This window comes from Erpetoichthys calabaricus, chromosome 7, assembly GCF_900747795.2.
Source record: "Erpetoichthys calabaricus chromosome 7, fErpCal1.3, whole genome shotgun sequence".
NCBI lineage: Eukaryota > Metazoa > Chordata > Cladistia > Polypteriformes > Polypteridae > Erpetoichthys > Erpetoichthys calabaricus.
In genome coordinates this window covers 39,459,849-39,473,157 of record NC_041400.2, presented here as the reverse complement: position 1 = coordinate 39,473,157, position 13,309 = coordinate 39,459,849, and the positions used below count along the sequence as shown (strand labels likewise).

Genomic DNA, 13,309 nt, shown 5'->3' with positions numbered 1-13,309 from the left:
AAGAGTGCAATAAAAAGGTAATATTGACTGAATTATTGAAACTGGAAACCTTATGTTTCTCAGCTCAATTTATACATTTCTGCTAAGGTGAGAATTATGAATAATAAACTGTTAACATGACAACATAGTGGCTAAGACTCCAAACCAGAACATTGCCACTTTAATTCCCATATCTGAATGTCTGTGTGATTTTGAGTCACTTAACCTGCCTGTGCTTCAAATGTAAAAAAAATATATATTTTGTATTATGTGTCAGCACCTGTATTCTCAATATATAAAGGTGCTACAGTATATAAACTACAGGTCGGTAGTGATGAGTGCTGCTGGCATACACTCACAAACCTGTGCTCAAATATGAACATGGACACCGCCAGTGTGCACACTTCACATCTATTTGAATGCACTTAGGAACTGTTATCTTTTAAATGTTCTTGGAAAGAGTGGCTACCACGTGTGTAGGCCATGACCTTGCATTAGCTTTTATCCCTGGGGGCCAATCCCTATATAACCTATAATCTCAGCACAAGAAGGTTTGATCTGATCTTAAAATAACACATTTAAATGGAAGATGTGTCATATCAGCTCATTTCCCAAAGCTGCTTTTCCTAGTTAGGGTTGAGTGGCAGCTGGGGCCACACTTTCCTGTCCCAAACTACAGAACCCAATTACTCCTGTGGAATTTCCAGGAGTTCCCATGCCATCCAAGAGATATGAAACCCCCCAAGTGTGCCTTGGGTCTGCCACAGCTGGTGTAGCACTATGGGGAGCCGCTCTGGTGGAATCCTTACAACATACCCCAAACCACCTCAACTAGCTCTTGATCTGGAGGAGTAGCAACTCTACTCTGGGGCTTTCTCAAATTGCTGAGAGGATCTCGGGATCTTGTCTGTGAGTGATGGGAAAGGGGGACGTGAGATCAACAAGCAGGTAGGAGGGGTGGGAGGGGTGTCTAAAGACTAAACTTTCAGTTTACTGGCCGATCCACATCCCTGTCCTCACCTATTGTCCTAAACTGTGGATAATGATCAAAAGAATGAGATAGCGAGTGCAAGGGTCAGAAATGAGGTTTCTTTGCAAGTTGGCTGGGCTGACTCTGTGTAAAATGCAAGTTGTATCATTTAAAATAAACCACAAAGCTCGGTGAGAAAAAGAAAGACGGTGGAAGGAGGTATAATAGTGGTGCCATTCTCTCATAGAAGAGCAACCAAACATCTCTGGAGCTAGATTAATACTACTAAAACTCAGAAGGCTGATCATCAATGGTCAATAGAGTACTGTTGAGAATTGGAAAACACCTTTGGAGTATTTCATATTTTATTGTTATGAGAATTTTATATTTTGAAAATGTAATTTACAATTTTATGTCTTTGTCTTAGAGTTCATTTTTTTCCCATTTAAATTTTTAATTGTGTTAGATTGGCTTGTTGAAAACTGCTACCGGCATACACTGGCTGGGGGAACTTGCCTGGTATTTGATACAAGATGATAATTTACACCATAACACCACCAGTGAACAAGTGCTGTTGGAAATCCTCATTGTTGGTATTCTAAATTTTCATCTTGAATGGGTTTTGTCTTAATGTTTTGGCTCTGGTTACTTACTAGAATAGGATTTTGGTGAATGACTCCTTCCAAATCTTTCCTGAAACAAAAATCTATCTATCTATCTATCTATCTATCTATCTATCTATCTATCTATCTATCTATCTATCTATCTATCTATCTATCTATCTAATCATTGTGATCTGATTTACAAATTCCTTAGCCTCTGAAAATGATTTAAACAGTGATTTCTGGTTTTGTTATTGTTTTTTTGAGGCCAAAAAATTTATTTCTTGTGAAAACAATTCTCCTGTGGGGCCACCTTGTTTTCCCCATGGACTGCACCATGCTGGAGACTGGTTGCTGGGAAGAGAGGCTGTCGTTCCTGGAGGTCATGTGTCATGACGTCACTAGTGCAACATTTTAAAAGCCAGTGACGCACATACCTATCCAAGACTGTATTTCTGAAAGAAAAAATATTTTTGACTTCAATGGTTGTAACTTTTGACTTTTTGACTTTCTTCTCTCCTCCAATCATGATTTGTGTCTCTTGTTTCTTGGCTTTGGTGAAATGTACCTTGTTTTTCTGGCCACAACTCTAGCTACATGTACTGAGCTTTGATATTTATTTACTCTCTTTCCTATTATAACCCTTTCTCAAATTTTGACTTCTCCATGAGATATCTATATCTATCATACAGTGCCTTTCCTATCTATCTATCTATCTATCTATCTATCTATCTATCTATCTATCTATCTATCTATCTATCTATCTATTGATGAGAATGACTGGGGCTCCTGCCCAGCCAGGATGCCTGGAGGAAGAGAAGAGCGGAACAGAGGCAACACCTCCCATGGGACACGAGAGGGCGCTTGGACAATTTCGAAGCCATTGACTGCAGCACCTCCACCACACCAGGCAGTGCTGCAGGAAGATCATCAAGGAACACCTGGAGCACATCTGGGGACAATATAAAAGGGGCTGCATCACTCCATTCTGGGAGCCAGAGTTGGGAGGTGGATGACAGAGCTCGCAAATGGAGGAGTAGAGGCGGCAGAAGAGAGACTAGAGAAGAAGAAAAGGACTGAGGTATTGTTGATGATTAGAGCACTGTGTAAGGTGCTGTACTAGGAAAGTGATCAAGAAATAAAAAGCATGAGTTTTGTAAGTGTGCCTCTTGTGTCTGTCTGAGTCGGGTTGGGTGGCTACAGGTGTCACACTATCTATCTGCTTAAACTCTCTGCTTTAGAAAACCAAATTTGAGTCTTTGGATTGGTTTATTCTTTGTTTTCGAGTTTACTTTTAGTTTTTAAGAAATAATTCTTTGCTTTATTTTTAAAAGAAAGGTGTATCTCTCGTTTATCTGCTTTTAACATCAAAGCAGTAGCTCTCCAATACAAAATGCCAGGTTTGAGAAAAAGAACATGCTGAGGTGTCTGAGCTGACAATCCTTTTTCATTCTCATAACTGGCACAATTAATACGAAGTTGCAAATTATTATCATGTAGGGTGTCACCACAGTCGTCTTGGAGTCAGAAGAATGCTCATTTAATATAGCAGGGTGGTTATCTCTTCACTACGTAAGGGCTGAACCTCTACTAGAGGAGCATTATTGTTATTATTCTTTACTAATTTTCTCCCCATTTTAGTTGTTGTGCCACTGAAATAAAAGATCTTTTACCAAGCAGCACTATCAGGTTGGCTTCTGGTCTTTTTTAATTCCTATACTATTAGTTTAGCTTTCTTTTGAACTGAACGTTTATCACTGGGGTCTTGAACCTTATATGCTACATTTTAGGCCAGACTCTGTAATCATTGTGTTTTATTAATTCCGACTTGCGTCATCTCTGATAAAAGACTCGAGAAAATTTATTTTAACAGAATTTCAGTAAAATTGGCCTGTGAACTTCCATTATTCAATGGGAAAAAATTCAAAATTATGGTTTTTGTCCAGCAGTACTAAAAAAAAAAATAAAGAGCTTTAAGTGAAAGGAATTTGCTAACCTTCTCAAATAGCTGTTTAGGGTGAGAGAGAAAGCTAAAGATTGAATGAATCTTCTTATCTACAAATCAGTTGGATCTATAATTATCTTCAGCTAAATACTGAAGCTTAACAGCCATAAATAATGAAAAATTAATCAAGATAGCCAATGTTTAGATTTAACAACAAACTGTAAAACACTCAAGAATACAAAACAGTCTACTGTATTTACAAAAAGCCACTGAAAGCATTCCCTAATAGAAGATGTATGCAAGGCCAGCTCTACCATGTAGGTGAAGTAGGTAGTCGATTAGGCCATCAAATTTTTCAGGGGTGTTGGCGTATCGTTAATTAAAGAGATGTAACTTTTGGCGATCTTTGATATCTAGCCGCTGATTTTCCCTGTTAACACCACTGCCCCCATTCCCTTGTGTTACTTACTTGAATTTTCAAAGGACATTCCCCCCCTTTGACATTTGACATCCATGTTGGACTTGCTGGAATTTCCTGGGGTGGGGCATCCATCCCTGGTTCCACACTTTGATTTGATGGTGTGAATACCAAAGAGAAACCTGCTCTTAATCTACAATAGGATCTACAAAAATTGCCTTCAAGACTACATGATCTGGGAGTGACATTTTCACTCTTGCCTAGTGCAGCAATAAAGCTACAGTTGGCCATGGGTTTTTGCCGGAAGCTATAGAAACTAACTGTGGTTGCTACTCTTTAGATTTGTTCATTAAAACAAAGTAAACTACCACAGTGTTTAGTTTATTGTATAGAGACGTTATTGTATTAATCAAAGTCATTGTCAGAAAATTTGCATGGGTCAAGAACAAGAGTGATGATACTGTGTGAAAAGGGTAAGGCCAAAGGAAAACTTAAAGCCAGTAGACATCTTAATTTGACTTCCTGAAATTCTTGTCTTGAGTAACACTCTAACAAGGTTTTTTATCTTTCTCTTCATGAAAAATTCACATGTGCTCCCAACATACAGTTGACTGCCACACATACACACACATGCCTAGTAACAATGTGTATGTCTCCGGCAAAGGCTGTGATGGACATTAATTACGGCCAGATCCTTAAACCAGCAACATGCAGTAAACAGTATAAAAACTAGAAGAAGCAGGGCACAAAACACAGAGAGCAGACATGAAGGGGTTGCTGAGCCAGAGCTTAAGTCATCAGTGTAAACCATGGACATCACTGCTCATGACATAAGTAGATTCAACTGTGGTAAATACAGATTTTCCCTTGTGAAATAAACAACTGGACACACAACAAAGGTTTGGGGCAGCCACCCGTATATAGTTTCCGTTGCTGCAAAAGGCTTTGAGTTGAGTACAATGTGTACAGGTTCGAGTCCAAAGTAAAACTGTTTAAATATGAAGGATGAGGGGTTTTTATAGTCGGTTCCCAAAAAGTGATGCCCTCGGGGTCGAGACAGGAAGGATTTCTTGTATTTGGTGTGCTGAGAGAAAAGAGAGAGGTTTAGCGCAACCCGCTGCCCCCCAGCCTGGCGCGGGATTGGCCTTTTCTGGTCCCTTTGGATGACTCCCAAGGGCACGTGTGACACCCCAATTAATGATTGATTGCTTTATAAAACATTTTTGTATATTGTCACACATGTGCGTCAGAGGAACACCTTTCTGGCTCATTGCAGGTATACAATACCCAGCTGGGGAAAGAGGGGGCGCTGTCGCTAACAATTTTGTCTTGTTTTTCTTCTGTAACAATGAGAAGACACCCCTTGAGGGGATATTAAACCTGCCCCCTTCCAGCCGAAAGGCTATAAAATTCCAACGAATTATAATGTTGGTGTCTCATTTGGGCCCGAACCTCAAAAAGGATGGAACTTTCTGTGACTAACTGCTCTATAGACCTAAAAGTATGGAAAACAAGAAGGCTGTATTGCCATTATTTCTGTTTTGAGCCTAAAAGTGTCAGTCTTGGAGAGTACTTGGAATTGAATATTTCAATTGAAGAATTAAAAGGAACGAGTCTGTTTGCACCCCAACACTTTTGGGACGCATCCTGCATTTAGTCACCCATTCACACATACCCTTTCTTCTTTTATGAAGAACAAATACACAGAATTTTCATGGTCTGGGACAATATTGACATGAACACCACCAGCACCGACACCTGATCATCTTCACAGTTATCCCATGTACACCTTGTTGCAGCCTCAACTGCAGGTTGGTGACATGCAATCCCAGCCTCGGACATGCTTTAGGGACATGCTTATAGTTGATGCTGCACATCTCTGGAACTGTCAACTTGTCACATGTCTTCACAGGCATCCATACGGGAGATGGAAAAGCCCAAAATCAGTCATTTGAGTGACTAACTTGAAGTTATGAAGGATAAATAAACAGCTTAATTAAATAGTCTTTAATAAAAGGGAAACGTCTTAATAGAGTTTGTTTTGATAACTAATGTTATTATTAATATAATTCTTTCAGTTTTCATTCATTTTAGTGTTATCTGAATGAAACAACCAAATTTCAGTTTAAATTAATGGTTATTAGGTATTCAGATTACGAAAACTCCCTTTACAATCGGCTTTCAGAAATGGATTTAAGAAGTTTAGGGAAGCCTGTAATCTATAAATGTATACATTTGCAGATGACCCAACATAAGAAGGGTAAAAAAAAAATCAAAGGAAGCAACAAAAAGCAATTTAAAATACTTAATTAATATTTGAAAATTCCATATGCAAAAGATATGAGAAGAGAGCCACAAGCAGAAGTCGGGTTCTGTAGTCAGATGTTTTTACATAGATTTTGTGTATCTTAATTATTTATTTTCTTCATTTTGAGTTCATTTGCCTGCCTGCTGGTCCCCAATGGCTTTCTAGGATCCAGGATGACTGCAACGCAGTGATATCACAGAGGGTGGGGTTACATGATCTGGTGGGCATATGTCCATCACTGTGTGACATCAAAGTGGCCATAATTCCCTTTAAAAGAAGGCCTGCAGACAGTGATACTACTATCGGTGTTTATGATATCTATTAGAAATACCAGGCTCTGTCAGTTTGATGTATTTTTAAGAGCCTTTTCTGTTTGCTCCTTTTCTTCCGCCTAGAACTACAGATGGCCTGGGATTTTGTGTTCCCACATGTTGCATTTTTGCCAGTTTGCTTGTCATTGCTATGGTCAGAGTGATACAGTGGCGTGTTTGTGGCTTTAATAGCCCTTCTTTATTGTTTAATTTCTCCTTGCTGCTCCAGATAAGAAGAACAAATAAAAGATGAAAAATAACAGCAATTGGCAAATCCATCTACAACAGATTTAGAGGTTTACATTGATATGATATTTTAAAGCAAATTTTACAATACAGCATATCATAAAAAACATTTCAATCAATGGATGATATGTTTTAACAAGCAAAGCACTTAGGATATCATTTATGAAGCATTCTGTACAACACCAGCCACCAAGCTACAGAAATGGCATACCCATGGACAAATCTGCACAGGGAACAACCAGAATGTTCTAAGAGGACAAGGCCTCTTCAGATATGAGTAGAAAAGTCATAAACAAGGCCAGATTCAAACTTTCTAAATCTTTAAAGACTAGGATAACCAAAGTGAAATCAGCTCAGCTAAACTATGTAATCTTCACACAACATAAAAATCTAAAATTATAACATGGACTTTGATTTAAAACAGATATCCTGTCTTTTAGATCCAATCAGGTCTTGGTTGGCTTTAACATCCAAAAATCGGGAGTGGTCTCCCCTAAACTTTCTCGTATACTCAGATATGGGGATGGATATTTGAGGAGTAAACCACAAGACAATGGTTATATTTTTATATTATGTACATTAAAGAACCATCAACAACAAATCAAATCAAATTAATAATATATTGAACAATTATTATAAAAGTAAAGTGGAACAGCTGCATGAATGAAACGTAAACTACCACTTCCGGTTAGCAGAAGTAGCCCAAAAGTTGATAGAAATCTATGTTTTGAACCTAATACTTGTATGCAAAATTTGGTTGACCCAAGTGAAAGTGTACTCAATTTATCAAATTTAACTATACAAACACACAAACAGACACACAGACATAATTACAAAAATTGTATTGTTGGACTCAGGGAGGTCTAAAACGTCGAGATTCATCAAAATCTCAAAATTGAATTTTTAGAGGATTACCATACTTTCCCTTTACTTCATATAAGAGAAAGTAATAAGAAGAAAGTTATTATCAGGTTCAAGGACAGCCTGCTTTGACTAAACTTGGAGGTAGAAAACAGGAAGTACTTCTTTACATTTTCTTCCTTTAGAGCAATGTAAGTTGTAGTGTTGATTGACGAAATTCACCAAAGTGTTTTTTTTTACTTAAAATTTGCAGGGTTTGTCAGCCATCTTGTTCGCCAAATATTTTCCTGATAATTCATTGTGCAGCCACTTTTTTTCCCAGCGCCACATGATGCTTCGCGAGGTCTGCGTGACATCAAATAGCTGTAAAAGCCAATGTTGAATGGAACAGCCCCCTGAGTGGACGGTATGCCAGATCAACCACTATACCAGATGAAATTCTTCAATTGGCATAGATTTCATTAGAATTGTTTTACTGGTATGCTAAAAATGAAAGAAAATCTTGCATAGTAATTTAAACACAAAATGTGCATGCAGAAAGAAACTGGAAATGTGTTGATGTATTTGTTTTTTAAAGATAATGTCTTTTTGTGTGGACTTGTATACGACCTGCATATAATATGAATGCCTACCCCTTTTCAATATTACTCAGAGTGTTGTGCAGTTAATGTAAACAGGAAGCAGTGAAGAATTAACAGCCGTATTGTGCATATTTAGTAGCAGTGGCAGTGAGTGAGCAAGTGTGCCAGGGAATAAAAAAAGCAAACTGTACTTTCAGTTTGAAAGAAGTGAATATCTGCTATGGAATCCGTGGGAGCCAAGCCTCAGTGAAGTCATGTTTCCTGCTCCTGTTGTCATTGCCTGAAAGTAATTTTACTGTTCTAATATTTCATTCTACGAATGGTAGCAGAGTGGTTAGCATGACAGCCTCACAGCTCAATTCACTATTTGGACATAATAATCAGTCCAACATAGGTGACAGACACTTTGCTAACCCTCATGGACAATTAAAAGACAACTACATCATTATAATCCACTCAAGACTGGTTCAATTTCTCCTTCCCCATTGTCTTCAAGGTATTTTGCAGAGTTTGCCGAACTTACTGCACATTTCTGCAACTTTGCTGAACTTGAGGCAGAGCGAGTTAAGCAAGATTCACTCATCACTGGTAACAATTAAATAAATTCTCCGGTCCTGTTCTTGATTGCATACTTTTATTTAAGAACCAACCAGATGAAACAGTCATGATTTGGAGAAACAGTTTTTCATGGAAAAATTACTCAAATTTAAATAATAAAAACTTTTTAAAAAATTTTTGAAGTGCATAACTTATGTAATCTTTCAATGACTCATTAAATGCAGATTTCTTTACCTTAAACAGCTCAATTGGATCACCCAGCTGGTTCTCTATATTCTGCCAGGGTTTTTTGGCCTCTCTGTTTCCTTTGCCCTCTAGAATTTCTGCAAATGCATCTACATAGAAGATGGCATAGTCCTCAGTAGAAATCCCTTCTGCTTGGAACAGATACATTATCTTCTGGAAGGAGTCCAAAGGTCCACAGATATAAATAACTTGCGAGAAGAGAGAGAAAGAGAAAAAGAACAGTAAACAAATCATTGATTATTATTCTCCTCAGGGATCAATTTCTATTAAAGTAGAAGAGAACAATGAATCATCATGTCAGAGTAAACCTGGAAATATTCATGCAATGTAAGTGTACAGTGCAGAGAGTGAAATGCACCCCAGTGTCTTGGGTATCCATCACCATTGACGCCCACTTTTAGAACATACCATACACTCTAGAACAGCAGTTCTTAACTTGGCATGCACCTCCATACCATGTGGAAGGAATGGATGTCCACTGGCAGACCTTCTCCTCAAAATGTTGCAGGAGTAGACATATACAGCCCCCTACACCATTACTTACAGCTGAATTTTGTTTTATTCTTTTGAAAGTATCATTTTCATTTCATTTTTTTATTTAGAAAATTCCTTCTGTTATGATCTCCAAAGAGATTGCCCAAATGTAGACATGAATGAGTGCATTTGGACATGAAGATACAAAATAGAAGCAAAATGAACAATGGTCAGATATTAACAGGACTGACAGAAAATGAATCAGTTAAACTAGAGATGTTAAATCAAACTCCAAGTCAAAAGATGTTTGCCATAGGTCTTCTTATATTGAACCCGACTAGTACTAAAGAATTATGTTATTTTTATTTGAATAGAATCCAAAATATGAAACGATCTATTAAAGGGGCCACATCATGACACTGGTGATTATGAATTCACAATGAGACATAATGGCATAAACCAGCAGTTCTCAAACTGTGGGGCGCGTACCCCTAGTAAAAAAAAAGGGGCGAATGTTGCCATATGTGGCGTAATTTTGCTATTCGTAGGGAAATTTTAAACTTGTAGCGGTGTATCGGCAGCAAAAAATATATGAATAATTTTTATTAGGGTTTCAAAAAAACGTTAGGGGGGATCAATTAAAACTGTTATGATAACTTGGGTCGCAAATACTTAAAGGTTGAGAAACGCTGGCATAAACAATGTGGCAGTGGCCATGAAGAACAAGCACAAATTGGAGGTGCCCTTGAAAAACAAAGATCCTGAGATGATGTCGTAACAATGTAATCAATATAATGAAAAATATTCCAAATACACATAAAACAAGCTGCATTAATCGGGATACTGAAAATGTGTTAATCAAGATTCATGATCCAGGTTTGTAACACTTACATTATAGTAATTTCCAGAAACATTTTTTTAATTGATGTAAGAGCAATTTAAAAAATTCCAATGGTGTCTTTCCATGTTTATGATTAGAGTAACAATAGGATTGTAGCTGCTTCCTACACTGCCTGACTTTGGAGACATTCCTCTTACACAACATACTGCACAGAGGCAGGATTGAATGACTTTGTGTTTCAATATTCAGCACTAGCACTTTTATATGGCTGTACACGTCTTTTCTTGCCTTTTTCTTCAATATCACTGTTCCATGTTAAGCAAGACAGCTAATTGCAGAACTTCAAAATGAAGATATTTGACTACAGATGCAATTTTAATGTATGTTAGGACGTTTCTAAAAATGTGGCGTGGACCATTTTCAAAATCATTTCTCGGCAGCCCTCAAAGACTGTTCTGGAATTTCTAAAAAGGTTGATGTTCCTTGCTGTGCTGCTTTAGAAAATCCAAAGTTCTATATGAAGAGCAGGACAATGTCATAGTTTGACCAAATTCTTTATGTTATTCTTTTTAACTCCATTTTCTGACTATTTAGTTGCACAGTGCAGTGAACGGGGGGACATTTGTTTCTATGACTTACAGTAAGTGCTATGCAGTATTTTGAATCATAATGAAGGCTAATGAGATGAAAGTGGCAGTTGCTGAGTACTGTAAATTTTGAGAACCACCAGAGACAATACCTTTTTCCGTGTGGAGTCTGCATGCAGTGATCTGTCATGTTACCATTATCCATTGCCTGCGATGGCCATTTCACTTCAGTGGGGCTGAAGGGACCTTCTCCCAGCTTATCACACATTGTTCAGTCATGCATTATTTTCATAAAATCACAACATATCAAGGGAGACACTTAAGTGAACTAAGGCCTAAAGTCACAAACAACTGTCCTAATAGTGCAAATCAAGGCCCAGGAAATAAACTCCAAAATCAACTGAAAAGCAAATAGCATATTCACATCAGGTAGAACATTCTAAACTTGTATGCAAAGCCAAATGGATAATTAAAACAACACCATAGTTTAAGATAATAAGTGGCCGTGGCTAACTACTGGCACAGTACTAGAGAGCTACTACTCGGAAGTTACAAGCATCAAACCAGGAGATGCACATTTGTTTCAGAAATAAAACAAATGAATTCTTTCTTAAGAACTAAAATTATAACTGAAAGCTTTTCTGAACACAGAAATTTGTTTTTCTATATCAGAGGGCTTAATGTCAGGAAAGAATTGCAAGGAGTCATTCACCAAAATCCTGTTAAGTAACTAAGGCCTAAACACTGGCTCAATATCTCAAAGGAGTCATACACTGAATTAACCAATAAAGAACAAAGAATAATGGTGAAAGCTGCAGAAACAAAAGAAATATTGCAACAATAATACGTCAGGAATTAAAACACACAGGCTTGATATTGTTAATATACAGAACACAGTCTTGGCCATTGTGAAACCTCAGTAGTGCGTCCAAACGGAGAGCTCTGCTGCCCTTTTGCCACAGTTCTGAAGAGTGTAGGTGCTACATTCGGGTGTTGTGAATAACGTTTTTTTATTCATTTTTCATTCAGTTTTCCTTAAGCTCAAAAAATCATCTTTACACCCATTCTGGTGTCTTCCGACCTAGAGAATTCATTTTTAAAGTTTGTTTTTTTAGCTTTATAGCCTTAATTTAACAGTTGCTAATTTTATAATGTAATTTTCAATGCTATATGGTTTGGCATTGGAAAGTTTTTTATCATCTGTTGCCTCTGTAATGCTCCCATCATGCACCAGGAGTATCGATGACATCATCATATAATAGTCACTCCTCACAAGCCCCAAACTGTCTAAGATTAGATAAACTTACTGGCGATTATGTGCGGTTCTGTCTGTGTTATTTTGATATTTGATCCCTTCTTCAAACAAGACTCTGAATTTTGGTTTTAAGTTATGGGTTTTGACAATCAAATCTCGACTTCCAATTTTGAACTCAGCATTGTGTTTGGACCATATTGGCAGCGCTTGTGCTAATTAAAAATGCTGTTGTGAGAATATTAAACAATCACCAAAATGAATACAGAAAACATAAAAAAATAACATTAAAAAACCCTAAAGGATAATGACACGTAAAATGTAATAATGAATGTCACTTCCAACAACAAGCCTTCAAAGCATAAAATCAAATTTCATTTATCACATACAATTATACACACAGTACAATATGTAGTGAAACGCTTAGCTGCCAAACTCCAAGACTGCGAATTAGAAGAAGAACATAAAAGACAATAAATAATAAAAAATCAATGTGTACAATGACAGCATAATTAATGAGTAACAATATAAGAGAATTAACAATAGGGCATCATGTATATCAAGACACTTTCCTTATTCGAGATGTGAATGGACTGTGGAGAGAAGTTCTTGCTAAGTCTCTCTGGCCTGGTTTTCAAGCAGCGGTACCGTTTTTCTACCACAGCACAGAGAAGAGCCCGTTGTTGGGATGGCTGGCATAACTGGTGATTTTACGAGTGAGTGTGAGTGTCGATACGATCATAAACAGACCCGTTACAGGCAGGACCCTCATCAGTGACTGGTTTCTAAGCTTTGGCAACTGAAATAAATTTAGCAGGTTCAACAACAGATGGTTTTATCCAGGGACTATCTTAAAGATTTGTGAGAAAGCCAAGAGAAATTTTTCACTATCTAAGTTAGAATCTCTCAGCAAATTACCATATTTGATCACAAGGAAGGTAGGAAGAAACCGTAAATCGAATAGATAGTCATCCGCTAAGGCAGAAATAACTTTTCTAAAACTAGAAATTGTATAACTGAATGGTACAGACAGATGTGAATGTGCCATAGCACCAGACTTTTCTGAAGTTGGCCCAATGCACATATTATAGATACACCATAAATGCATGGCCAGGTTTTCCTAAAGTGCC

At 37.5% G+C, this 13,309-nt stretch overlaps 1 protein-coding gene across 1 annotated transcript in view; it reads right to left on the bottom strand.

Moving 5' to 3' along the window:
- Positions 1–13,309, bottom strand: part of npr2 (natriuretic peptide receptor 2) — a 200,743-nt gene that overhangs the window by 149,887 nt on the left and 37,547 nt on the right. The window contains exon 2 of the mRNA XM_028804819.2: positions 9,014–9,213. Within this exon, the coding sequence (XP_028660652.1) occupies positions 9,014–9,213 (200 nt within the window). The remainder of the gene's footprint in view (positions 1–9,013; positions 9,214–13,309) is intronic.